The following is a 27,973-nucleotide window of genomic DNA, read 5'->3' on the forward strand; positions in this document are numbered from 1 at the left end:
CTTACTCAGTTCAAACGCATCTAACGCAGGAATCGCGCGCGCGGTAGGATGTAATTAAAAAAATAAAAACAAAATTAGTGCCTTCAATATATTTAAAAAAATAATGTGATATTAGTCAGTATTTCAAACTGTGATATTGTGAACTTTTGTGCAATTTTATATTAGAATAATGGGGGAACAAAAGTAAGTTTTTTATATAAAGAGCGTTTTATTGACTGGTTTATCAAATCCCATTATTTATTATTTAAATAGAGAAATAAAGTTATACTAAAGCCGTTCGTTATGAATTATTCAGTATATGGTTAAATAATAAATGCGAAAAGTTCACGTAAACACGTGTGCGGTTTCATTATAATATTATGTAAGTATAGTAATTTATTTTCGGCAGATTTTAGATATCATGTTTAAGATTTGTTATAAAGTAAGTAAAGTTAATTTTTTTTATAAAGTACTTAGTACTTTTGACATATTTCCTATGACCACCGAAATAAGGCGTGCGCGTGGACGTTTGACCGTGCTACCAGAATATGTGGTCGTTTTATCAAAATTTTCTTTCAGATATAAATCCTGAGCTCTTGCAGCGTTTATTTCGTTTACTTCACTTTGTTTTCACGTTGTAATCGCGGAAAAAAACAAATTTGTTGTTTTTCATTCCCCATTTACAACGCTAAGTAGAACCAGGACCTGTCACTTAGCTCGTAATAGTGGAAACTGAACATTATAGCTCAACAGTCAGTGTGGTCATAAATGTTATGCCAGGTTGCACTCTATTCCAATACTTACTGCTATAAATAAATTCGATTCATAGTTCTTGCATGTAAGAGTAACAAGTTACAAAGTTTGACTTTTTAAATAAGTATTTCGATAGGTATCTACAAATCATACCTACTTGCTGAATGGCATACAAGACCAGGGCCGTGTAATCAAATATCAATCTATATTTAATATTTTTACGAACACAATACTGCTGTAACAGTTTTATTATTACTACTCATTATTACTTATTATCTATAACAATATAACATTATTTTATTATTGTTAGAATAAAAATGTGAATACTTAGTTAATGTAAACGTATATATATCTAATAGCTTATAGTGTCCGCTGAAGTGTCAGGAAGACACAATATATGTTATAGCTTAAAGTATTTGCTCAAGTGTCAGGAGCTAAGAAAAACAAAATAATAAAAATGAAGCACGTGTTTACATTAACTATTCGCATGTACTAACAATAGTATTATAATTATTCAATCACAGTCATGGCAACTGTAAATAGAAAAAATAACGAATTTTCCATAAGTGTAATTCTGTTTTATCAAACAACGACAACTGTATTGTAGTGTCAATTGTATTTAAATATGTGGGAAGTTAGTATTCATTGATAACGCAACCAAATATACAATAAAATTACATTAAGTATGTGTGTAATTCACCTACTAGAGGTAAATATGTCGTGTTTACTAGTTTTATTCTAAAATGGCAGTAGGTATATTTCCAAAACATTTTTTTGGAACATAGAACGTACTTACGATTCCACTTAAAACTAAATACCTACATTCTTAAACATTTTCATTTCATACTTGCGGAATGGGGAAATATCTGTATTATGGATATTAAATAAAAATTATTTTATTATATAAATATATAGCTATCATCAATTATCGATTAACGATTAAAAGAACAATGAACCCACTAATGGTGTCTTATTTTTATTTGTGCACTACTGTACGTACGTAATACCTAAGTAGGTATTCTCGACATTCTTCCTCTTCTTCCCAGCATGTCGACTCGGCGAATCATATTTGTGAAGACCAATAAGACGCCACCGATACAGCAATATCTGTGGGGTCATATAGATTCTGTTCTCGACATTGCATTACTGATTATGGAAATAATGTTAATGTATGTGGTACTCAAAAAGGCACATAAGAAAAATAGTGATTGTAATTTCTGGATGTGACAGTAAATTCAGGCTCAATCTAGATCTTCATAAAACAAAACGTGAATATTTTTTTGTTGACTATGGTTGCATAAAATCATTGGGAACAATCCTAACAACTTATACGCATATATTGAATGAAAATATATCCTAACATGTTAAAAACAATATCATTACTCAAATAGTTGTGTACATAAATATCATTAGTCATAAAATATAAATGTTAATAGATATAACGACCTCTGCAGACCAAATCAACCACATGCAAGATTAGCAAGGCGAAGGGCTGGGCGGACGCCAAACTACTCATTTGCCGTCGGTCATCAACCTTTGTCATTCATTTTTCAAGTATTTATTTTATGTAACTGGCATTATTCTAATCTTCGTTGTTTTAAATACGACAATACTCCAGTCTGGCTGCAACCACGGCGGTAATGATGTCCGCTTCACGATACGTCCGTTATGATGATACGTTAGTTATGATAAGATGGCCTGCACCACGAAGTCCTGTGGCAATGAAGCTATGAAAAACGGATTGGCCACTTAGTTGATGTCTGTTTTTGCTTTCTTTGGGAAATCAAATGGTTGTGTTGTCGTTGATAGCTCGAGATATATATAATCTCTAGAATATAATATAGGTATACAATTTTCTGAAACAATCAAATAAAACTGTAAATAGACTAGTCGTTTCAAAAAGGTTAAAATTGACTCAGTCGTAGTTATGAATTGAAGGCACAAAATGACAAATGATTTGTTACGAAAAAAGAAATAGCTAAATATCACGTTAAAAAAATCTTTAGATTTAAATACATTGTTGTACAAAATTGAGACATTAGTACAAATTATCACATTGAGTCTGTATATAAAGAGAGTTAATTAAATTTAAATTTAGGCATGTAATCTGAATGCTGAAATTATTGTGTAATATTTCAAGTCGAGCATGACGATTGTTCCATTACCTACGACTATGCTCTGCCGGAAAATTTCGACATTTTGGATAGCCAATGCTCATATTATTATATGGCTATCAGAAAGACACTTTTTTTCAATCAGTCAGGAAGCTTCATATCTTATTTACTTCTTATCGAGTGTGTTATTGCTAACACTGACGTCAAATCGTGTTCGTTGCGTATAGTTTTAAAGATCTAAGCATAGACATAACGCTCATGAGGGGCCCATTCACGTAGGTATGCCAACAGTTTGCCGATGATTCTATCTCAGTGATCCAATTTAAACTTCTGCTTTATTATCTCTAAGGAAGTAGTAAAGCTACAACATATTATTAGAACCAACTATAAAACTGACCTTGCTAAAAGTACATCTTACATTCCGACAGAAAGCATGTAGCACTCACGTGCAGCGCCTGAAATAGATTATGAAATCTTTCCAATATTTATTGGCACCGCACGGATTCCCTGTATGTACCTATGAGTTGAATATTAGAAATGGCCTGTTATGTAAGAAAACGTAAAGTTGCGTGTGGTTTCACCCTAGAATGGGACCACTCGTAGACCACTCCATATCCCCCCGTGAATGTCGTACGAGGCGTCTAAGGAACATACAGCATAGGCAGCTGATAGGCGACTATAGCATTCCCAAAAAGGGTTGACGTCAGGCAGGCGGACGGTCACAGCCGAATTTCAAAAAAATTTAAGTTTGTTTATATACCGACCATTGGATTCGCGGCTTCACAACCCCGAACGCAATTGGGAACATGCAGAGATAAGAGAGATGTAAGGAAATGTTAATTGCAGTTTATTGCACACAATAAAGCACAATCAAGTGCAAATTACAAAGATAATTAACGGCAACGGCGATCTTAGTATTATTTCCATGTTGGAGACGCATTTTATTTTAACTGGCAACTTTATTTGTAAATGTGTTAATGTACTTATGTAGTGACCTTGATTTATTTTCTGGTAATTCGATTTAGATAAAAAAGAAACACAAGAAATGTGGATTATTACCTAAAACATCTAGATACCTAATATATTTACCATGAAAAAGTAAGTCCGGTAGAGTCCAAAAATGTGTTGAAATGTCACTAAATTATTCTATAGGCTAGTGGAATATTTCTCTATGCAAATTAAACGGCTAATCCTTTACATGTGTTGACTTCTACGGACTTGATTAAGATAAAGTTTTTGTTGATATTTTTTCAATGAGACGACTTTGTTACTAGGTAAATGTACTCGTACGTATATTTATAAGTTGGTATTTAATTTTATCTTAAACATAATAAGACTGCTGGTAATAAAGATGATATACAAATTTTGAAAGCTAATGCTTTTTAATATGAAATTGCATTAGGAGTGAAGGGCTTTTAAAACACTAGCTGGTTTTGATAATGAAATAGTGCATTTATGCATATATTCCAAGGATAAAAAAAATTATCACATAAAATGTTGACCGATTGCGCGCGCTACTGATACGAGCCTAACTTTAGTACAGAAAGTTGAATGTTATTATTTTATAACTTAACTATAGCGATATTTTTAATTGTACTGTATTTATTATACTGAGCAAATTTTCTAAATTTGACTGGTGTTAAAACTGTACTATAATGGTAGTTAAATTCTAAATTTCTACAGGATGGTTCTGATTTTAACTTTTCTTCTTATTTAAGAACTAATGCTCTTGTCGGTGGAGTATACGCCACGCCTCTCTATCCTCGGCTTTGCTTTTAAGGTCTCGATACGACACAACGCCTGCCTTCTCTTTCAGTTGGCTCGCAAACTCTTTCTCGGTCTCCCTGGACCTCTTCTTCCTTTCACCTTTCCTTCAAAAATAGTTTTAGTAAACTTACTACTAAACTTAAGATTTTAAGCAGTGACATTTATCTATGAAACGTTTTGTGTCATGCTGTAATTGATTCCTTCATTTATTTGATTATTTATTCAAAGAATTATAATTTAGATCCTAGTTTAGTGGACACTAATACTCCTATACCGTATAAACATGCTTTAACCTGTTTTATTACGAGCCATTAAGTGTCCCACTGCTGGGTAAACGCCTCCCTCCATTATTTCCATTTGGTACTAATTTAAATTAGTTACGGGATTGTAAAGATTTTTATAGTTATTATATCTGGGGGCACAGCGGTGTCTCCGCCAAATCGAGCAAAAAAAGCGGCACGGCCGTACAAGCCTTTTCTCGAAGCAATTCCGGCCAATTTCGAACCCTTAATACAATTTACTAACAAAGTTGAACAAAACTAAGATCTACCTACCCCGGAGTATATAATGTATATAATGTTAATACTGGATAAGAGTATTAACATTACGTAATGATGTGTAACGGAACAACACATGTTTTAGCTGAAGAGGCTTTCTTTATAGTCTTATCGTCAATAATGGCATTGTTTAATCAAAAGATCATCTCATCGGATACTCGCGTATCTAGTTGATAAGAATAATAGGTAATACTTAGATACCACGCCGGCGATAGAGTTAGATCATAAATTAATTATCAGTATTTTTTATACTTTCGCACATCTAACACATAATTATGGCATCTAGTGATGATGATGATGATGATACAACTTTGTTGATACGTCAGCCGCAACAGACAAATAAAAGGTAAAAATATACAAATATGTAAATTAAATTCATCATTAAATGGCACCTGCTTTTGATATTGCCGTATTTGCCGTACGTCTAGAACAGAAATCCCTTCATGGGATAAGTCCGCATTTGTATGTTTACTTTTTGTGTTATATCCTTTTCCCATATTTGAGTATGTTTTTATACTAAAGTATGCTAAAAGTACAGTATTTGTTGCATATTTTCAATATTTTCATACCTTTTTCAGTCCATAATGTCCCTATTTTTTTGATCGTGTTAGAGTCTGCACTGTAGATATACGATCTAGATATCTTATCAATTGGTTAAACATCTTTAGTATACGTATTTTGATAATGAATATAATCACGCTAATATCACACATCGGTCACACTTTAATTTTGAGTAATTGTGCAATACCTACGTATAGTGCATCAATTCACAATGTTAAATATTTCGTTTATTTTGAATATTCGAGTTAGTTCCTACTTTATTGTACTGTACTGTACGGTAGAGTATTTACTTAATTCCAATTAATTACTGTAGGTACTCTTACATCTCCTCCTCATATTTTCCCGCTTGCATTCGCGGCTGTGACACCCAAAGTCCAGGCTCTGCGTTAAAAACGTTGAATAGGCAGCGTTTTAATGTTTTTTTGTTGTTGAACCATGCGAATAGGTATTCAGTTAGACAGACCGGCCACCTGTCTGACGTCAATACTCTTTGGGAATGCTGTCGCAGGCTATCAGCCGTCAACGCTTCATATTACGTACCGACCATGGGAGGTTATTTGGGGCGGAAACATATGCTTCGGAAAGTTGGTAACTATTCTAGCGTGATTTTTACCCGTGTATCATTTGCTCTCACTTCGCTGCTTATTTTTGTTGGCAAATTCGTCACGGTCACTAAGTAGATAAAGTGAAAAATAACGGCGATCGATAAGAAAATACCGAAAAGGTAAAAAAAACCGGCTTTCGATAACTACTTACCGGTATCGATAGTCTATGGTAAACGCTATCGATAGTTGACTATCGAGCGGCAACACTAGAGTAAACAATGTTATTTACAAATTATTTATTGGAGCAAATAATGTGTGGTTAATATTTTATGATCATCCTTTGGAACAGAGTCAATCTAGATAAATTTCTGTGTCCTTTATGAACTAAAAGTATTCTCTGCAATTTATTTTATCGGACATAGGGACAAATTGTCATAATAAATACTTTCTAATTGCAGTCACATGACTGATATCTCAATACTGTGAGATAAAATTAATGTTGCGTATTGTAATGTAATACAGATATAATAAAACACATTTTAATATTGATGTTTGTCATGACTAATAAAATCGTGAATCTCTGAGTAATACCTAACACTATAAATTATAGGTACATAATAATACTAATAATCGATTTAATACTCGTAAGTATAAAATAAGTACATAATTTATTTATTTTATTATCAAATACAATAGATTACAACTATAACTAAACAACATATAGGTACAAAACAAGAATTTAAAACTAAATTGCATTCCACAAAGATGTGTGAACATGCGAACTTAGAGAAGTTATCTAGACTACTTATATCCAAAACAATTTAAAGTTCAATAAATAACAAGCATGATACTTTTATCATAAATAAAGATCTATAAAAAGACCTACAGTAACATTATTATAGTACAGCCCGACGACGTTTAGGCTGACTTGTGATACCGAATTACTTAGATCACGACGACGACATGGTTAAACATCAGTATTTAATCTCAATTCCCCAATAAACTCGCCATACAGCGCGGGTACTCGACGCGACACTGCTGCTATAGCAGTAGTGTGTCTGTATTGTGGCTTTCGAGTTATGAAACTCTCTTTTCGATTATTGTCAAAAATATTTAATTCAACATAGGATGATACTAATATGGTCGTCAAAAAGTTACTTAAAACTAAGTCTACTGCCGACTTTCATAAAGCAGGTTAAGTGTCTTTCTCTAAGCTTCTCTCATGGTTCCACAAAATTACAGTCTTCTTAGTAAACTAACACTACAGACAACAGACATGACGAAATTAAGTACATGCATTCTTCGGAACCTTAACAAGTTTATTTGTTAGATAAATTGAAAAAACCCCGACTTTCAATATTAATTTCGCTACAACTTTTGAACGAACAGCTGAACCGATTTTCATGAAACATGTCTAAGAACACTCGGGACAAAATTATCTATGGCACAAAGAAAAACTAAACGAAAATCGGTCCATCCGTTTGGGAGCTACGATGCAACAGACAGATACACAGACACGTTAAACTTATAACACCCCTCTTTTGTGTTTTCTTTTATGTGCGAATAATAGGTATATTTTGTGTGTAATACACGTCACCATATTAAATCTCCCATCGGTTAAGTGGCTTCTATCAATTATTGCCGTTCAAGTGAGAATCGATAGCAAACATCACGAGATGTGGACGTGACTCCACGATATAAATTATTTATTTACTTTTACGCGATATTTACTGTGATAACTAATTTGTCACACTATAAGCAAATACTGCTGCCGAGGTGGGAATTAGAATTGTTTGTAGTAAACAAAATATACCTATAGTTACTTAGGGAATTAACTGATACTACTCCTGTATGTTAATATAAATGTCACAAATTAATTTGATTAAATATTGTGTGGAATAGACCCAGGTAGACAAGTAGGTTATGCTGCGGCGCGAGCCGAGTTGTACTTGTCTTGAGAATGATCGTCTAATGCCGGCTTCACACTGTCGTTGAAGTTTATTGCGGTAAATAAAAGCTCTCATACAAATTACGCATTGTTCACGACAGTGTGGAGCTGGCATAAAAGATCGAGACAAAAGTCGACGCCCCCGACGATGTGATGACACGTGAGTGCACTGTATTTTAATTTGTTAAGTCACAAATGATTTCTATGTTGTCAAGGAGGATATGCATGCTAATGGGAAATGACAATGTAGGGAAACAGAGAACTCTGAACCTGGGCTCCGACGCTAAGTATATGGCAACTGAGAAAGTGAGGAGAGAGAATCAGTGTAACAATACAAACGGATTTACACGCGCTTGTAATAACTTTAGATCAAATCACTCCCGTTTTCAATATTGTACTTTTATTTACTTTTTCATCATTTATGAAAATAATAATGTGATGAAAAAAATCTGGAATCGAGCGGGAATTGAATCCGCGCCCCTGTCTTTCCGGGACAGTGCTCTTGACCACAGAGCTATCGAGACCATAGCTATAGGATATTATAGGATAGACAGGGGCGCGGGTTCAATTCCCGTTCGATTCCAGACTTTTTTCATGTCATTATTATTTTCAAAAAAGTTAAAAAGCATGGTTGATATGTATAACAAAACCATTTTTAATAATTCATCACAATCATCATTTACTATACAAGTTATATGTGATAGTAAAACTTTTCATATTAAATTTATATCTAAAAATATTTTGTAGACTCAATATTTTTTTTATTGTGTTCAATTTGCTGGCTGCTAACCCAAATAATTCATGTAATGCTATCATATCAATAGTTGCTTCATTCTAAGCAACTCTCTTTAACTAATGATACTTTTGCTTATACTAACTTCATTAATTGTACCAACTAACAGGTCCTGCTTGACAGCACAAGATCAAACCTCAGCGCACACGTATTTTTATGGCTCAACGCAGTAAGTTTTATTTGGCTTTTATTATTTTGTTTTGTTATGACATTATCATCAATTTCAAAATTAAGAGTTATGCTGTCGATGGAGTTATTTCTATTACTCTTTTTTCATCATCATCGTTAACAGCCATTTAATCGACCCCACTGCTGGGGCACAGGCTTTCCATATGGATGGATAAGGAGCATGGGCCATGTATGACCCATTAACTTCCACAGTTTGCTTCAGTTCTTGAAACGAAATGACGCTAATTTCTTTATTTTCCTGAAGTAATAATATACCGAAGGAGGCATCGCGTTTTTTTGTCTGTCTAGATCATAATTTCCAAACTACGTCATCAAAATATCCGAATCGTTTCTACATTTTCAATTTACTCGTCACGTTTTTCAAACTGACTTGACTGGATCCAAGGCCAGCGATCGATATAATATTATGATGTTCCAAAAACTATCATAAATTCAAATTTCAGTTTGAACCATAAATACATTTTCGGCAACCAGTACGCATGGGCATAAGTACGTACATTAGCGCCATTAATAGTCAGTTGCGTTTTTAACATGACGACAATCAAAATGTTTTGCGCATGTATTCCTGATTGCGATTACCAGCCCCCTTAATCTGGAAGCTGGCGCTGACGTCCGAATGACATTTGTTTGGGAATGACGTCACGCTCGTTAAATAGTAATTACCGCTGCTTATTTTAAAAACAAAAGAAAATGATTCGTGTTCTGATTGCCAATAAGCGGGTACCGTATGATACTGCAAACTTTGTTTTAGCTGTGTTAAAGAAATAAAATTTCTTATTTCTGCTTAAGTATGATTCACTAAGAATTCATTGTCTGCTCTCCTGATCTATTATTCCTTTCTACATTTTCGCATCTTTCAAGCATTCAAGATTTGAGTCTTTCTGGCTCTTCCAAATCGGAGCTCTAAGCGGAGATTATTTTACATGCACATTCATCACACCAATGAAAATTAAATTTGTGAATTTATTTTCAATAAAGTACCTAAGTGTTCAGTATCAAGTCATGCATATTGTCTCACAGATTCTTATTGGCTAGTAAATTTAGATTTATACTATACCTACCCAATACTTAATAGACTTCAATTCTCTTAGCGATTGACGTACAATTTGGTCAATTGGTTTACGCAATTCGGTCGTTTCCTCTTTCTTTTCTAATTTGTACAATCGGAAGATGCGGCAATTTTTTATTCGATAAATAATGTACAGGACGTTTCAATGTACGTATAGGTATACGAAGTGCTACTTTAGGCAGAATCCATTTTCTTGTATGTATGGCAGCATCTTTATGTGAAGTTTCAAGTTTATTGTTATAAACGCAATTTAACTCGACAACTGCTGCTACGTACAAGTAGTCAAAGCCAGTCAGTCACTTCACAGTTATAAATTTTCATGTAATGAAAATACTCGTGTAGGTAATTGTTTATCAAACAAACTCTAAATTTACCTGAATGATAATTTCGCATACAAAACTCGTCCTTTCCTAAGGTGAAAGGAATTAAAATATCATAACAATGTTGTTTGTGTCGTGCCCGCAAGTGTAATAAAATTGTGGCTTTGGCATACTTTTTCATACATATTTTACGACAATTTCCATATTATGTTGTCGACGGTTTTTTTCCCTTACTGTTTTCATAAATACGTAGGAGACATTGATTTTATCTCGAGATCATCACTAAATCCATGGAAATATGCGTCACGATGTTTTCTTTAAGTAGACGATGGTCGTCAATTTTATGGAAAACATTATGATGAAATCTGTACTTGAGTTGAAGATTTAGTGATATGGAGAAGGCAATAGCAGCATGCAGCACGCAACGACTTCTTTGACAATAGTAAGACAATTGCCAAAATTGTCGTATGCGTGTGTACTTTGATCACATGAATCATCATATTTATCTAAAACATTGCAAACTCCAAGGGTATTTATTGAGAAAAAAAAAACACAACAACCATTTTATTTATTTCGTAGCAAATTAACCAACCTAATCATCATAAGAATTTTGTTAATTTTATTTTTTTTATTCTCTGGAAGAAAAAGTAATACCCTTTAAAATTTTACTTAAATCAATATAATATAATGAAGGACATAAATAAGAAAAAAAAAAAACAGTTCTCATATTTTATCTTTAATTGAAGGATTGTCAAACTAAAACATGCTCTGTATCAAATGTGAACGTCTGAAGTCAACAATTTTATACACTTAATCTCTAACCCAATAACTATGTAAATATATGCGCACAAGACTGTTTACTCTCGGCTTATTCACGTGATAGAGTTTATTCTAGTTCTCTGCCATTGAACTATACAGTAGGTACATGAATAGGACATGTGAACTATCACGAACTATGTAAATTTTAAAGGACTGTATTGTACTTTCAGCATATTCTATTTCCTTGTAAACAGGAACAAAAAGAAATTGATTCCCATTTGAATAAATGCTATGAAGGAGCTACTGAATGGCCCTTCAGGTAATACCATCTGCTGACTCTCATAAGCGACTTTATTTTTTATCGTTATCACACGGCAATCATACAGTCATAGGTTTTGACATTGACATACGTAGAATATTATACAATCTCGTCGTTGTCCGTCGACGGACGTAAACACAACGAAAGACGGCGGTTGGTTAGGGCCTCAGTTCTTGTGGTGTGACCGTCATCCGACTATTAAGTACTATAGCATTAATAATTAAAATTCTTTTGTGTCACGCCGAGCGTCCGCCAAAGGGCCCTAAATTTATTCATCACAAAGCAATGACATTAAAGACTAATTGCCATTTAGGCTACGTACAAGTGAGGTCGGACCTGCGACCTACATATGTCTATTTCGATTTATTACAATGATTTCTTCTCTCAGGGCATTTCCTTTTTACTTGATGGGTCAAGAGGAATATGTAAAATTTCATGGTAATTTCAAACTCATTTTGCATTTTTTTACTATAATTTTAGAATGTCAAATGTCTAGATGATACGAGTACTTCCATACCAACTAGGTAATAGATATCTAGAAGTGAAAGTGAACTTGGTGTTATTGGTGTGGAGATAGTTGGAGATTGACATAGTCTATTTAATGCCATGTACAGCGCTGCGGGCATCAGCTAGTTACTAAATAGATATGAGTTTTATCACCCTAAGTAAGATAAGGGTGTGCCGGTTATAACATAACTAAGTAACACTGCGGGAGCCATTACTATTATTCCAATTGCTTTTTATGGTTCTATATTAATATGGGCCCAATAGGGAAATTTAGTAGTTATTCGAAGGAGTAAGGAAACCTTACAGCCCTACAAACTACCTCAACTACGTACTCCACGCGTTTAGGCGGTTCACTAAACGCATCAATTATTTATTTATTTCTGTACAATAAAAATAGTGTACATGATTATTATTTAGGTCTTTATTAATCTAAGATTATAACAAGATTGCGAAAGACTGATTCTTGATGTAAGTATGATACAAAGTTATGTACCTACTTATTTGTAGGTTAGATTAAAACAGCTTGTTACAAGGTTGGTTGGTAGGTATCTTATAAGATTATTCATAAAAAGGCAGCACCCTAGCTAACAGTGTTTAGTCATTATCGCCCGTTGGTGTATTTGAAATTGACAAAACTAGACAAAATATTGCTTTATCTTGTTTTGGGTTAGTCTACCTACAGGGCTCCTTAATTAATAATAATTAATAAACTGGTGACCCGCTGTGACTTCCCATGGTTATGAAATGGATTATAAGACATGATGTAACTAAATATACGTATTGCCATAGCGGTTCAGAGGCGTAATGCTGCCAGCCTTCTTGGAACCTTTCCAAGCGGCGACGAGCTGGAGTTTCCTTATTATTTATAATTATCAATTTTATAAAAAATATGCAATTTTTTAATGTTTTATAAAAATAAATAAAATATTAATAGTACTAAATATACTAAAAAAAAAACAAAATCTTTTGCATATAAACAGATATGAAGACACGACTTGGTTTCGTTGATTTGGTTAAAATAGTATGTAGATTTTTTGGTCAGGTAACTATTAACGCACATGGAGATACAATTATATGTTAAAGTTTTTCAATTAAACTGAACTAAGTAAGTAGGTATTGATAATTAATTCTTGACTCGTCGGATGACTTTACCTTATGTTGAAATTAACAAACATGGTTATACATTAATACAAATTACCAAGAATACCTTCTATATGGAATGGTGTGAGCTGCTTAATATTCTAGGCCAGGCAGAGAATGGAAAGCCTCTGTTCCGATTCTCTACTCCTGTGCACAAATGTTGTGTTGTGTTATTGAATAAATAAAGAGATAACTTATGAACTTTTATTATCTTGACTTTAGAGGTGTTGCCATATTATTGAAAGCATTGATAAAATATATTATCTAGTGATTTAATTAATGTGATTATGTATCTATAAATCGATATAAAAGTTTTCTTTCGTTATAAGTACCTAGGTGTTGTATAGGTTGTTGATTTTTGTAGCTTGCAAATAATTGCTGTTAATGCTGCTGCATTAATGTTTTACCTGTAGAACGTCATCCAGAACCTTTTACTAACCGTAGAATATTTTATGAATGTGAATTTTCTTAAAATCTTCGACAAAATCTGAAAAAAGAATATGAATATAACTATAATATATATAACTATAGAATATAACTATTATCGATTATCGAGAATTAATTATGGAAAATGTGTCATAATTTCTAAGCTCAACAATCTTTCCCAGAAACGACTCGACACCGTTCATCAAGAATGGCAGTCAAACCAATGGCGCGACCATCGCCAAGACGCCGGAAAAGCCCCCCCTTAAAAAGGATTCCAAGGCGGGGAGAGGGGTTGCCTGGAGACAAGTCCTGGCGTGTTTCCTCGCCAACCTGGGTACCATCAACACTGGCATGGCATTTGGTTTCTCAGCCACTTCTCTGCCACAGATGAAGGATCCAAATTCCACGGTGCACATCAACGACGACCAGGCTGGTTGGATAGGTATTCATTCCACTTTTTTGTCCACGTCAATTTGTGATTCCATCCAAGAATCGATTCCGCTAACGTTAATACTTAATCGTGTCTGAATTATGTTTCTGTGTGTTATTTCACATAGTTCTTGTTACTAATTGTTGAAAAAGGTATTATTTTCTCTTATCGCGTGTGTTATTGCCGACAGAATTTATTTAAGACTCAAATTAATTTATCATGATTTTTACGAACACCGCCATCTATTGGCAAGAAGTCGTGTTTACAGTAGCATGCCAAATAGTCCATCTTTGAGCAGATTTTTTTCTTAATCTTTTCGTATGTATTATTATATATATGTTTCATTCCAGCCAGTTTGAGCGCAGCGGGCACGCCCGTTGGCTGTATCGTGAGCGGCTACATGATGGACAGCTTCGGTCGTAAGCTGACGCTGGTCCTCACAGAGGTACCTCTCATATGCGGCTGGCTCCTCATCGCAGTCGCTCAGAATGTACCCATGATCTATGTTGGTGAGTTGCTAGATAAATAGTATAAAAGTTTTCAATCTACCTACAGTTTTACCTACAGACAAAACATTTAAGAGAGAGAGAGATAAAATGTATCTAGTATCTATATAGTATTTTGTTAAATTGTGTTTGTGAATTTGTGATTTTGTATATTTGAGGCACGTAATCTCCGAAACAATCGAACCGATTTCAAAAATTCTTTGATTTTTAGAAAGGCACAATCCAAAATTGCTATAGGTTATATTTTATCTCAAAATTGCGAAGCGAAGACCGGGGCAACATCTAGTTATATAATAAAGAGGCGAATATGGCATCAACGTACATTGTGTAGTTTCGATATGAGTTTTTTTATATCCACATAAGGAAAAACCAGCAATGTATTACGTCGAATTTACCACGATACAGATTCACCGATCGTGCAAATCTGGCATTACGTAGAGTTTTAAAAGGTGTGCCCTAAAACAAGGTTTTAAATTTAGACTAGCTTTTTGCTTTAGGACACGAGAAGTTTCTAATAATATTTGTTATTATCATCAAATGTAACATCCTAGATATGAAGTGTGGGCGCTAGGGAAAAGACTGAAACTATTGCCAGTTTCATAAATATTTTTGATAGTCAGCCAAATAAACAACTTTTATCTCATTGCACGGACATTATGTGCTTTAAGTGCAGGTGCACTAATTTATCAACAACCAGTATTTTTTTAAAATAAGCAGCACTGCTAGGTACTATAGTGCATTGGGGTAAATCCGAAAATGGGTATATTTCGAAATTTAATAATAACTCTACTAATCTGAGCGATATTTCCTTGTTGCCAACATTAATCTAGCCGTCATCTTATTGGTCTGGCCGCATTATGGGCGTGAGCGTCCTATTAGCAGTAGTTCGGTTGTTAGTCCGGTGAGGCGTTAGTGTCAAGAATACGATAGTAGCATCAAGTTTTTCGCGCCATTTTTGTTTTCATACTATCCCCAAGATAGTTCGTAATTATCCCTACACGAAAAAATATGATTCGACATTTTAAATGCTTGATTTGAAGAACCTAATAACGTGGTTCTACTACTACAACTGGAAGTATTATATAATCTGTGGTACTACTAAAAAACTAAAGATAGAGCTTCTACTACTATGATTTTAATTAAATGCTTAACTGAATTGTTCATAATTACACAGTATAAAACAAAGTCGCTTCCCGCTGTCTATCCCTATGTATGCTTAGTTCTTTAAAACTACGAAATTTTTTAATAGACGGAGTGTTTCCAGAGGTTTATAACATGCATATTTTATCCGTGCGAAGCCGAGGCGAGCCGCTAATAATGTATAAGATGGACTAATTTGGACACAATATTGAATATTGTTGTACAGGAAATAAAATTTACCGTTGGATCGTGAAACGGTGTAATTAACGTGACACAGAATAATTTACACGAAAACTAGATAAAAGCTAACATAAATTGATAAACACGAACTATCAAAACGAATAACTAGTATATAATTGCCAACTTTTGCCTAAATAAATACTCATTCACAGGGGAAGTATTATATTATAATGTATTAGTATGACAGCCCATATAGCTAGCACCCGAGTGCAATCGATGTCCTAGCGACCTCTCGTATCAAAATACGACGATTACTTACCTATAAAAAACACTTAACTCAAAGTCAGTACGATGAAAATTAATTACGATGATTTAGGTATGTACATCACTTAGATGTCTAAAATGTATTTATAAAATCTATGTCTACTGCCGACTTTCAAAGCGCAGCTGAAGAAGAAGCGGATCTTTGGAGGCTTTTCGGCAGTAGTATCTAGCACCAGTCATAGTTAATATAAAATGGCGTACTTTGCGTTTTTCTGTCAGGTCGCAGTTGACTGGTATAAGGCACCCCTAAACTAAGGAGTTTTAAAGTATATTTTTGACTTCAATAATAATTAATTTTGAAATTGATTGATTACAGGCAGACTCCTGGTGGGGTTCGGGTCGGGTATGGTGGGCGCTCCAGCCAGGGTGTACACAGCTGAAGTATCGCAGCCTCACCTGAGAGGCATGCTGGGAGCCCTGGCTTCCGTAGGCGTCTCCACTGGCGTACTCATCCAGGTACCCACTTCTTTTTCCAACACTAATCTGCCTGGATATAGCGCTAAAGAAATGTGAGACATAAAATCATGCCATACATAAAGTTTATATCTACGACATAATATTCAAGTATGATTCACCTAACCTTAAAAATTCCTCGTGACTGAATGAAAATTCAGTTGTTTCGATAATTATCAATAATCTTAATCTGTTCAATGTAAAAAGATGCATAAAACCGTTCTTCACAAAAAGAAGAGTTTTATGTAATAGGAGATCACACAAAATATGTCAGTTTTCCAAAATATGCAATTTGTATAAATTAAAGACTCAAATCATCAGCTCAAATTTATTTCCGCTCAACTAATAAGTTAACTCAGAGGGTTAGTTAACTAGCCTACAAACTTTATGGGAAAGTATATTTTCTTTCCAATGACATCATAAGGTACAGGTAGTATGGGGCGTTTTGGTAAGTCAAAAAATCGTCCAAAAATGTGAATTGTTTTTTGGAAATACTTAGGATACTAAATTATTTTTTTCACTGATCATTGATTTGTGAGGTGCACCAAGTTGTCACCACACATAATTACCGTGTCTACAGCGAGTAGGTAACCTTCAAAACAAGAATTTATGCAGACATTGTTTTAAAGCCATATATACCTATTTTTAATCAAAAGTACCTACTTAGATTTTGGGTAACCTTTGGAAAGTAGCCAATATTCCGACATTGACATCGTTTTTTTTTTCAATTGAATACCAATAAGTTACCGTACGCTTAAAATACTTATCCAAGGTAGTCTAGAAAGTTAAGGTTGGACGAGGTTTTCATTTTCCCTAAAGAATTTTATTCACGAAACTAGCGGCCCGTCCTGGCTTCGCTCGAGTAAAACTTTAATTAATTATACACCTAAATCTGCCTCAGGATTCACACTATCTATTCCAAAGACCGTCCGGTAGTTTTTGAGTTCATCGCGTTCATACAGACGCGACGCGCATTGTTATGATTTTACACCTATATCCATCCTTATGATTTTATAGACAAAAACTTGCAACACTCAATCAAGGTACGTCATTTACATTTATACAAACATTTCTTAACAACTAAAGTAAATCTGTACATGTAAGTACTACTTGATTATATTAGTTGTCAAATTTTTGTTTCGATGACTATATTCAAGACCCTTAAATTAGTAGAATCACCAATGAAAAATTCCTGTAATAATCACAATGCTTTCAAAGAGATATGACAAAAATAATATCACGCATTTTTGGACTCGTCCAAACGCTCCATATTAATTGACAGGAACAAGTAACGTTACAAATTGATAGCAATTTGTTTTACGAAAATATGTTTGTTCGACAGCCACATTAAATATTAAGTTTATGGTGATAACTTTCTAATAAAATACAGTAATTTTTACAAAATTTTAGTTTTTTATGATGGCTGAGTTTGTTTTTATAACATCGCACTTTTTGAAAATGGAATCTTGATCTAATGATGCAGCTGCATTGTTACAATCTATGATCGTAATGAAGGATCATTTAGATTATTTAGGAAAATAATCTCGTATTTTACCTTGATTATACATATTTTTTACAATACTCTGACCTTGTCAACTACCCTATTCATACACATGTACCGCAGTTTCACCTCCAATTTTTGTTTGTAGACTTTGTAGTCAAGTCTAGATATCGCTATAGCCTCGATGCTTGCATACTATGTGCTGTAATCTTGAATTAGTGGTATTAACTATGCTTTATTAAATTTCGAAATTGTGTGGTCACTGTGGTCTTATTTATCAGACCTAGTTTAGGCGAGTTTCTATAGTCAAGCGTAAACTTATTACTCACGATTTAATGACTTATTTCTTTAATGTTTTTAACATATCGCCAAAACGTGAGTTTAGTTAAGTTTGACCATAAAGTGAGACTCTAAATGTTGACTTGACTCTTGACTTGAATTGTTGGTGATCTGACTCTTGTAATTAAAGATTAAGTGTTAAGTTAATTGATATTTTCTCATAATCTAATGATTATGTGGCTATTCTGAGGAAGCAGGACGTAAATGTATACGTTTTTCTGTTTTATTGACATCATAAAAGACTTGGTTTCCAAGAACAGACTAAAGTTTATTGGTGCATGAAAATCATTTTGTGACAAATTCTTCAACTTAGCCGTTTATTCATAAAAAAATATTATAAAAAAATCAAAAACTAGAATTCAGTAATGCTAAAACGATGGACATCAAAATCAGACGTTTTATACAAATCAAATTGTGATGAACCACGTCATGATTTAATTTTTGGAAAACGTTTTCTCTTGAAATGGAAATTTTATCAAAAAAATATGCATTATTACAATTTGCATTTTCCACCGCGGTAGAGATAGCATGTGTTTTCTAAATACATATTTTAAATTTAATTTAAATAGGATCGCAAGACTAGCCTCAAAACACAGAGTGTATCGGTGAACTAGTAATGTAATACTGGGTTATCATCATACACAACATTTACTTATATATATAATAGTCTATTATATTTTATTCAAATTGCCACGCATTAAGTATTTACACGGTTCCCATTCACAAAAACAATGCGCAAACAGGCAATTTTCCATTCATAATTAAAACAACGTGACGTCACAGATCATGTATAACATAATCCAAGTTGAGTGTCCTTAATAACTGTTTTATGTAGTTGTATAGGTGCCTCTACTACACTAGGACCTAGAGATTAGTTATCAAAAGGTACCACCTGGAGTCTAGATGGTGCCTTTTGATGACTTCGGGCTTTCGGGCGGTACCTACATGAGCTAAAGTACAATACGAAGGACGTCCAGTCGATCTAGTAATTAAATTTCACGTACATCTGATATAGATTTCATATTTTTCCCGTCTTTCGCATGACAATGTATTCTTGATAGGCATGTATATATAACCTAGTATTCAAGGTCAGTTTCCAACGATGGAACTGAACGGACATGATTTTGATGTCATGCATTGAATGAACAAAATTTCTCTTTTTAAATGATGCTATTTAAGAAGAGAAATCTTGGGTTTACGGTGATCAACATAAGGATATTCAGGTCCAAGATTGATAACGAGTGTGACATGATAATAAGCACGAGATTTATCACATTGTGTTATGACAGCGAATATAAATATATCTATAATTATTGTGTCACGATGTGTGACGTGTATTTGGAGATGTGATAAAAGTGATTAGGAGGAGGTGACATGTCGGCAGGCTATGTTTACTTCTGACATGTTATACATCATTTAGGGTGGGTTTTACCAGTCAACTTTGACAAGTTTTGTCTAAACGACGACGGCGGTGCGCAGATTACAGCGAACGTCAAATTTGACGTGTGCAACCCACTCTTAGGAGTTCAGGAGGGCCTGGCTCTAAGTGCTTCTTGAAAGCTGAAAAATGATAGCATTGAAGCATGGAGAAAAATGAATTTCGGTTCATCCGAAATACACCACAAATATATTCTCATAAAATTTTAATAATAAGAAAATTAAGTCTGAAAGTTTAGTCTTAAAGAAAATCATATTGAGATAGGATAAAGTTTTCTTCTCCCTATCCATAATATTTTTAAGATTATACATACTCGTATTTTTATATCATCTGCCTATTCTATTGTAATTGCAACGTAACGATGTGAACAACATGTTTATTTCACACATGTTTGACAGATCTATTTTTACATAAATCAAACATATGCCTCTCAATTATCGCTTATCAGTGATAACTGGAATGTTACGATCGTCTGAAGAGGCATCGTCGACTGCAAATCGAGCCGCCCAAATTCATTGCAAATTGGCCCTTATTACCGCCATGAGAAGGTCCATGCAGGGTATCTTGGCATGTGGTTGACTATATACTTGTTGAATTATTAGCAGCCATCAATCAATGCTGTCCGTGTTTTGTTATTATAAATCATAGTGTTGCGTAGTATGAGCATAGTATGAACTAGATATGACAATGAGAAAAAAACGTTTATTTTTTGAAAACCACGTAAGGAAAAATCTAATTGAAATCTCGAACCCGAGTTTTTCTCTCTCATCATCGCGTATTACGGTTGAAACACTAGGTTGCCTAACCTGAACTCTTTTTACGAATGCTGTCGTTGCCAATAAGCTCAATTCCTTAGTCGTCCTGTACAACATCAACAGTTAAATATGGTGTGGTCCTATACCACACCATACATGTCCATACCATGGTCGGGAAACACATGTCTCACGAATTTTAACATATCATCATTATATAAAAATTATTACACTTATGAACATTTTCTTCACTCAATGCATAAAAAATACTCAAAACTAAGTATCCTGTCGACTTCCACGGCGCAGGTGAAGAAGAAGCGGGCAACTTAACCGCCGCCTTTTTTCCAAAGGGGATCTAATCGTATCCGTTAATTTTATTTTCAGTACGTGATAGGCAGCATGACCACTTGGAATGTGTTGGCTGGTATCAGCGCGTCCATCCCCATTCTGTCCTTCCTGACCATGATGTTCCTCCCGGAGACTCCCAACTACCTCCTGCAGCAAGACAAGAGGGAGAGGGCCGAGAGCTCCCTTGCTAAGCTGAGGGGAGGCTCGTGCGACCTCCAGGAGGAAATACAGAGGATGATAACGTTCAAAGAGAAGAATCATGTCGAGCCGTGAGTTACTTTTAGAAACCTGGACGACATTATGTATGAATTAAATGGCATTATTATAATTTCGTCTGGGGCTAATTTTTGTAAAACACTTTAATGGACAACACTAAACAGCCAAATGGCCCTATATAGAGACGACGATAGAACTACAGATAAATATCTATGATCGCAAGTAGAAATATTTGTCTTCTTCAACGTTTGATTCTTACTCTTGACTCCTAACTGAAAATGCTTTCGACCAAGTAACACTACTCTATAACTAAGATTTTAAGGTTCATTCTTTTACACATATATTTTTGTTCGTTTTGCATATTACTCAAAAAGACACAAAAATTAATCAAATCGATCGAGTAATGATTAAAAACTATTTTCCTATTTCGCTTATGTCGATGACGAGGTGGCTTATTTGGATAATTATAGCATATTAGTTTACTTATTTTTCTCCTTCATCAGGTTGAAGTCTCCAAAGGAAATCTTCAAAGCTGTGATAGCGCCTTCTGCCTTAAAGCCATTCCTCATCCTGGCCTTGTATTTCCTCATCTACCAGTGGTGTGGCATCAACACTATCACATTCTATGCTATTGAAATATTTCAAGTAAGTTTTGTCTTTTATAACATTATACGTTATCTATATTTTTGTATTCATATAATTTTTTTAGCATAATACTTAACTAATTCTTCGTGGAGCTTCCCATCACTCGAGAGGGTGTTCCTATTTAATGCTGAATTGCTGAGCTAAGGAACCAAGTATCCTATAATATTGTAGATAGGTGCTACTTGTGTAGATACCTAGAATATTATTACACCAACAGTACCAACTTGGTAATTGACAAATGCTTTTACGACTTCTTGAAAGGCCAGCAACGTTCTTGAGATACCTCTGTTTTATTATAATGTAAATCGCTTGCTTATTTTGAATTTGAATAAAAAAATAAATAGTTATCTATTCATATATCGTTTAAAGTATGTCGCAATTCAACCTTTATCCAATATTCGCTTTTAATTGCATTACTAAGAATCACAAAGCTCACAATGACTTAAATAATAATACTCTACTCTCAGTTACATAACGTATAACGTGACTATTCTCAGGCATCTGGATCAACGATGAGCAAGACAACATTTGCGATATCCCTGGGTATTGTCCGCTTAATCTTCACCGTCGTCGGCTGCGTACTCTGCAGGAGATTCGGACGTCGGCCGCTCACGTTTGTGTCTTGTAAGTATCTTTGTCTCAGTTTAGTTGTGAGAGAATGAGAAGTAATTGTGGTGGTTGGGTTTTCGAAAAACACTGACTGATGATTGATCTGTTCCCACTGTCAACTGCCGTGATACGCAAAGAGAAGTTTATTTGTATCAGCTACTGAACATGTGCTTCTTCTACTATTTTTAGATTTGTACGCTGCAGCTGCCGCCAATCGTGTGGTTGTTTCATCGTTCGTAATATTATATTTTCTATCTTTGTTTGGATCCCCAAAATAGCAGCTTTAATTAGTTGTTAAGTCTTATTTTGAATATCATGTATTTATACATTTTGTCTTCTCTAGAATCTGCGCCAAGTTGACTGGATCAGAGATGATAAATCATTCACTCTTGTATATTTAGTCAAGTAAAGTAAATGATTGAGAAAATCATTTGAAGATATTGGTAGTGTCTAAGAACATGCCGTGTAATGAGAATTACTCTAGGTACCTGTATTTGTCAAGAAACCCATAAATTCTGGTTACAACCGCAGATAATTTAAAAGTTTTACGTTATTTTTAATGCATAAACCATGACAACATTTTAATTAGTGAGGTGTATTAGTTGGCTAATGTACCAATAATGTTACTGTTATTACTGCTTGTGACAATGTAGCATTAATATTTTGTTTAGTACCTATTGAATTTCGCAATTCACATAATGTGAATTCTGTTTCGTAATGTCTATTTATAACCATTTCTATTTCCTCATGTTTTGAATACATAGTTACAACTCAAATTGAATCATAATAATTTCCCTTTAGTTGTGTTGAAATATTCTTATGTTTACCATGATAATATGTAACGGATTACAATGAGTGTTCGTTTGATTATGATACCGAGCTAAAATAAACGACCCAACCCCATCAAGTTTTTAATTCCTTGACTGGGACTTGGCATGTAACGTTAACTGTACGAACGCTATTATTAGTATATTATAACGCTATTGTTAGTAGTCTAACAATAATTATTTTGTTTTATCTTAAATCTTGACTTAACTGCCAGTATTAGGATTGAGACTTGTTGAGTGGTAACACACAGGCTTTGGTCTTTTATCAGACGCCACCAGGATTCAGGGAGGTGCATCTGCATTTACACACAATATACCCGCTGATTCTGATGGGTAAAATATATGTTGTTTATTTCTATTTAATGTACTTTTACTTCCTTTCTGGACAGGAGATGCACCCATTTGCCGGTGCTCTTATGAGATTATGTGCAAATACCTAACCCAGTTGCTCAACTGTGGTCTGTAATTATGGAAGAAAAATTGTATTATTGTTTATTAGTCTAATTAAAAATTTGCAGCGGTTGGCTGTTCTGTGACTATGGTGACGTTAGCAGTCTACATGTACTTCGTGAAGGTGTGGCACGAAAATGAACAGGAACCCGCGCTGTCCTGGCTGCCCCCCGCCTGCATCTACCTGTTTGTGATCTCCTGCACCATCGGGTACCTCATCGTGCCCTGGGTCATGATTGGGGAGGTCTACCCTACGCAGGTACTTGGAAAATTTATTTTTGAGGGCGTCTAACAAATATAGGCGTCTCTTTTCTGGTAAAGGTCCTCTTAACACTTTAAAGAGTGACAGGTTTTGGTTGCCTTTCTCCAGTATCTGTTTATGATCTCAGTAGTTGTATTGTCATAATGACCGACTGCTCCATCGGAGCTTCCTAAGCAGCTTACTAAGCAGTCTTGTTTTCTTTGATTATTGGATTTCTTTAATAGCACACTATTGTTTTTCATTATGATCATTACATGGAATATAAAGTCAAAGAAGAATATAAAATTTCGACTTTCTACAGCAAATCAGCTGTTCAGTCAAATTGACTAGAATAGAAGAACACAAAAAATTGACATCGAAAAATAGGTTAATAATAATAGGTTTAATATGTATTTGTTTTATAATAGGTTTCTTTGGAAACTTTCAATTCCATCGACCAAATCTGCTCATAAAATTTGTGTTGTCAATAACAAATTACCTTATATACTTAATCGAAGCTTATTTTTTATCAAAGGTGCGAGGTGTTATCGGAGGGATGACGACGTGTGCCGCTCATCTGTCAGTGTTCTCCGTGGTGAAGACGTTCCCGCAACTGCGATCCTTGATCGACTTCTACGGTGCCTTCGCTTTATATGGCGCTATTACTATATTTGGTAAGTAGTTTAGTACTTGTTTTAATTACAATGCGATGTTATGATGTTTGGGAGTTAATTATTTTAAAAAGAACTTATTTTGAAAATAAAATCAATTTTTTACCTATTTATGGGTCCAAAAACAGCAGGCTCTTTGAATCCTGTTTATATAAATCGCAAAACTATATGGTGTTTTTCTCATATGTAAAGAAACCCCTAGATTGCATTATGTCGTGTTGTAGCGTCTTACCAAAAAAAACTGGTTGCGCTCCGGAAGTGCTGGCAGAAGTGAAAACTTGAATATTAACGTTGTGCATTTGTGATGTCTTACGATTTTTCGTTCAGGGTCACGTGTCCTGGCGCGAGTTTAACATATTTTACCCATCACAAAAAGTGCACAACGCCGCTAAAGAAGTTTTCACTTGAAAAATGTAATTAAAGGATGTAACAGGCTCAGTGTAATAGTAATTATAATTTTCCAGGCACTATATTCTTCTACTTCTGCCTGCCAGAGACTAAAGGAAGGACTTTACAGGAGATTGAAGACTATTTCTGCGGAAGAACGAAAACACTTAAAAAACAAAGTATAACAAGCACAGCCTAGGAATTAATATAAATATATAATTTAGGAATCGATATACAAATGTTGAATTCTGATATTTTTATTGAAATAATATTTTTTATGCATTTTAGAACAGTTGAAATAATTTCTATCACTCATTCCAGTATTATAAATGCAAAAGGAATATGTACAAAATTTTAGAATTCAATCAATTTCAAATACCAGTGTATAAAATTTATTATAAAGTAAAAATTGTAGATTTTTTTGTAGAATCTGCATTAGAATTATCGAACGGATGTTTTAAACGTAAATAATGGATCGATTGGGAAAAGAGTCTCATAAAACGTGTTTGGATTTAAAACTTTACCGATTTTGGTAGAGTAACTGATTTGGTAAACATTTATTTATGATAATTTTGGAGCGCAGCACTACAATGGGGTTTCGAAATGCTAAGCATAATTTAATTTGTAAATATTAGGTTTATTAAATTGCTTTTTAGTTAGAGAATTCTTTATTTTCAATTGTTTAAGACCCACTCAGTGTAATATGACGAAATTGTTATAAATTAAGTACATTATTGTATTATTATGATGTAAATTGATTCTGCATTGTTGTTAATTTACAAAGTGTTTGTTAGAAACACTATGTTTTTATTAATTTTTTAGTCTTTTTATTTTAAGTTTGTCTTCATAATATGTCTGTATACCTAACTACACATCATTTTAATAAAATTACTGTTTTAATCAAATGATATGGAAAAAACCGCATCACGTCGTCATTGAAAAATTCACAGAACTCAAATATTCACACGCTTCGTCAAATTAATGATCAACAGGTTTCGTCAATAAAATTAGGATTTGCTAATAAAAGATTGCTATTTAAAAGGCTTCTTATATACAAGTTTTCTACTTAGATATAATAAGACTCAGCTTTTCAAAATAGTAATTTCTAGTCTCACTTTTCAAAATAGTAAGTAAATAGATAATTAAGATAATATCAGTTATATTTTCTTTTTGAACATTACAAGGAAATAATAAAAGCGAAGTGCCTTTAAATGTAAAATCATGATAATATATCAACTATAACAATATAATAAGTGAGTTTTAGATATTTAATTAGGTATCTATTTTAAAAAAATGTTACCGAAATAAATATTAGAATAAATTCAGATTTTGGATTTTAAGTATTAAAAATACGTTCTTAGTGTAATATATGAAATCCATACTTCCATACTAATATTGTAAATGCAAAAGTCTGTCTGTTACGTTTTCACGGCTGGACCACAAGACCGATTTTAAAGAACCCCGTTCAAACATAGGCTACTTTTTTTCAAGAATAAACCCCCAATTGGCTATAATGAGGGGTGAAAGTTTGTATGAAAATCATGTCTGTTACGCGTTTGCAGAATATCGTAACTATGCGGGTGAAGCCTCGGGCTAAAGCTAGTGTTTAGTAGTTTATAGAAACATACAGTCCGTCAAGAAAGTGAAGAAAATTAATGTTGGCGCTGTCTCTTGTTGGCTGGCAACACTGCGTGTTTATCAACCAATCATAACCTTCTATTATATTCTTATTCTATTTGGTGTTGCAATAGCAAAAAATGTACTTCGTTAAAAATCCGTTTTCATTCATTTCTTTACAGACTGTATATTGTCAAATACAAAAATGTGCCATTTGATATAACGTGTTAATAGTCAATCTCATATCACCTAGCCACAATTGTGTGATAGGATATTAGGGCATCTACACACTGCTTCATTATTGCAATTGTATGTACATTTAAATTTTAAGTAGGTAGTACTTATGTATTTATGAATTTTTCATTATTTATTTTTTGTAGATCGTCTAAGAATGGACTTGTCAATATTGTTACAATAGACATAGAATATCAGTGATCGACTTTCTCAAAGTTGCTAAGAAATATATATTTTTTTATGCCAGCTTTACCTTATGAAACAAAATATTATCATCTCACAAGTTCAAAATAACTTGAATTGTTTATTTGCTCATATTTATATCAATCGCCAGTTTATTAAAACGTGCAAAGCATTTAATTTTAAGTGTTAATGTAAGTAGTTTTTTAAAGCATTTGTGATAGTTACCAGGTAGAAAGCCAAGTGTTATACATATCTGATTTAGGTAATTAAAATGTATTTAATTACATGCTCGTCTTTTGTTACCTTTCTTTCGCCGCAGCTACTTGTCTACTTTTAAAAGGAAATTATTTAAAATGACTAACTAGAACATATAATATTATAAAGGGAGACATATGCGTCACTCATCAGACGCTATAAGTTTATTATCGCTATTGGTTGAAATTAAATATGTCAAACACGTTTTTCATGAAAATGACATTTTTGCTACAAGTTTTTATTGTCGTCAGAGAGATCTTATGGCATTCAATGGCTAACAAAAACCCACGTCCGTGCTGTAAACGGTTGAGGAGTTCCCTCGTTTAGAGCCGATGGGCTGCACCATCTATCTGGTCACGCTTATCACAATAATGCATTGTCATGGAAACTGAAGCGATGTGGGAAATTTCAACTCTGTAGGCCAAATGGAAGTGGGAGAAATCTAACTTGCATGATTCGATTACAGACAGACAACAAGACG

The 27,973-nt window shown here is 33.9% G+C and overlaps 1 protein-coding gene across 4 annotated transcripts; it reads left to right on the forward strand.

The window, feature by feature from the left end:
• Positions 1-27,523, forward strand: LOC128670966 (facilitated trehalose transporter Tret1-like). 4 transcript variants are annotated; one of them, XM_053747010.1, is made up of 11 exons: positions 5,425-5,516; positions 9,127-9,186; positions 13,929-14,188; positions 14,527-14,685; positions 16,643-16,782; positions 21,194-21,426; positions 21,877-22,018; positions 22,516-22,642; positions 23,973-24,163; positions 24,681-24,819; positions 25,281-27,523. In XM_053747010.1, the coding sequence occupies exons 1-11, from the start codon at positions 5,446-5,448 to the stop codon at positions 25,400-25,402; spliced, it is 1,644 nt and encodes a 547-aa protein (XP_053602985.1). In that variant the 5' UTR covers positions 5,425-5,445; the 3' UTR covers positions 25,403-27,523. The 4 variants fall into 4 exon arrangements, with proteins under 4 accessions (XP_053602987.1, XP_053602988.1, XP_053602986.1 ...); XM_053747012.2 differs by lacking the exons at positions 5,425-5,516; positions 9,127-9,186 and adding an exon at positions 1-183; XM_053747013.1 differs by lacking the exons at positions 5,425-5,516; positions 9,127-9,186 and adding an exon at positions 213-361.
• Positions 27,524-27,973: the final 450 nt, after the last annotated feature.

Source organism: Plodia interpunctella, chromosome 6 (assembly GCF_027563975.2).
Source record: "Plodia interpunctella isolate USDA-ARS_2022_Savannah chromosome 6, ilPloInte3.2, whole genome shotgun sequence".
Taxonomy (NCBI): Eukaryota; Metazoa; Arthropoda; class Insecta; order Lepidoptera; family Pyralidae; genus Plodia; species Plodia interpunctella.

What these genes read in the sequence shown, in the direction of transcription:
- LOC128670966 (XM_053747010.1), top strand. Translation starts at nt 5,446, where the DNA reads ATGGCATCTAGTGATGATGATGATGATGATACAACTTTGTTGATACGT. An exon ending in TGTACCCATGATCTATGTTG is followed by an intron (nt 14,686 to 16,642) that starts GTGAGTTGCTAG and finishes GATTGATTACAG; the next exon opens with GCAGACTCCTGGTGGGGTTC. An exon ending in TGGCGCTATTACTATATTTG is followed by an intron (nt 24,820 to 25,280) that starts GTAAGTAGTTTA and finishes ATAATTTTCCAG; the next exon opens with GCACTATATTCTTCTACTTC.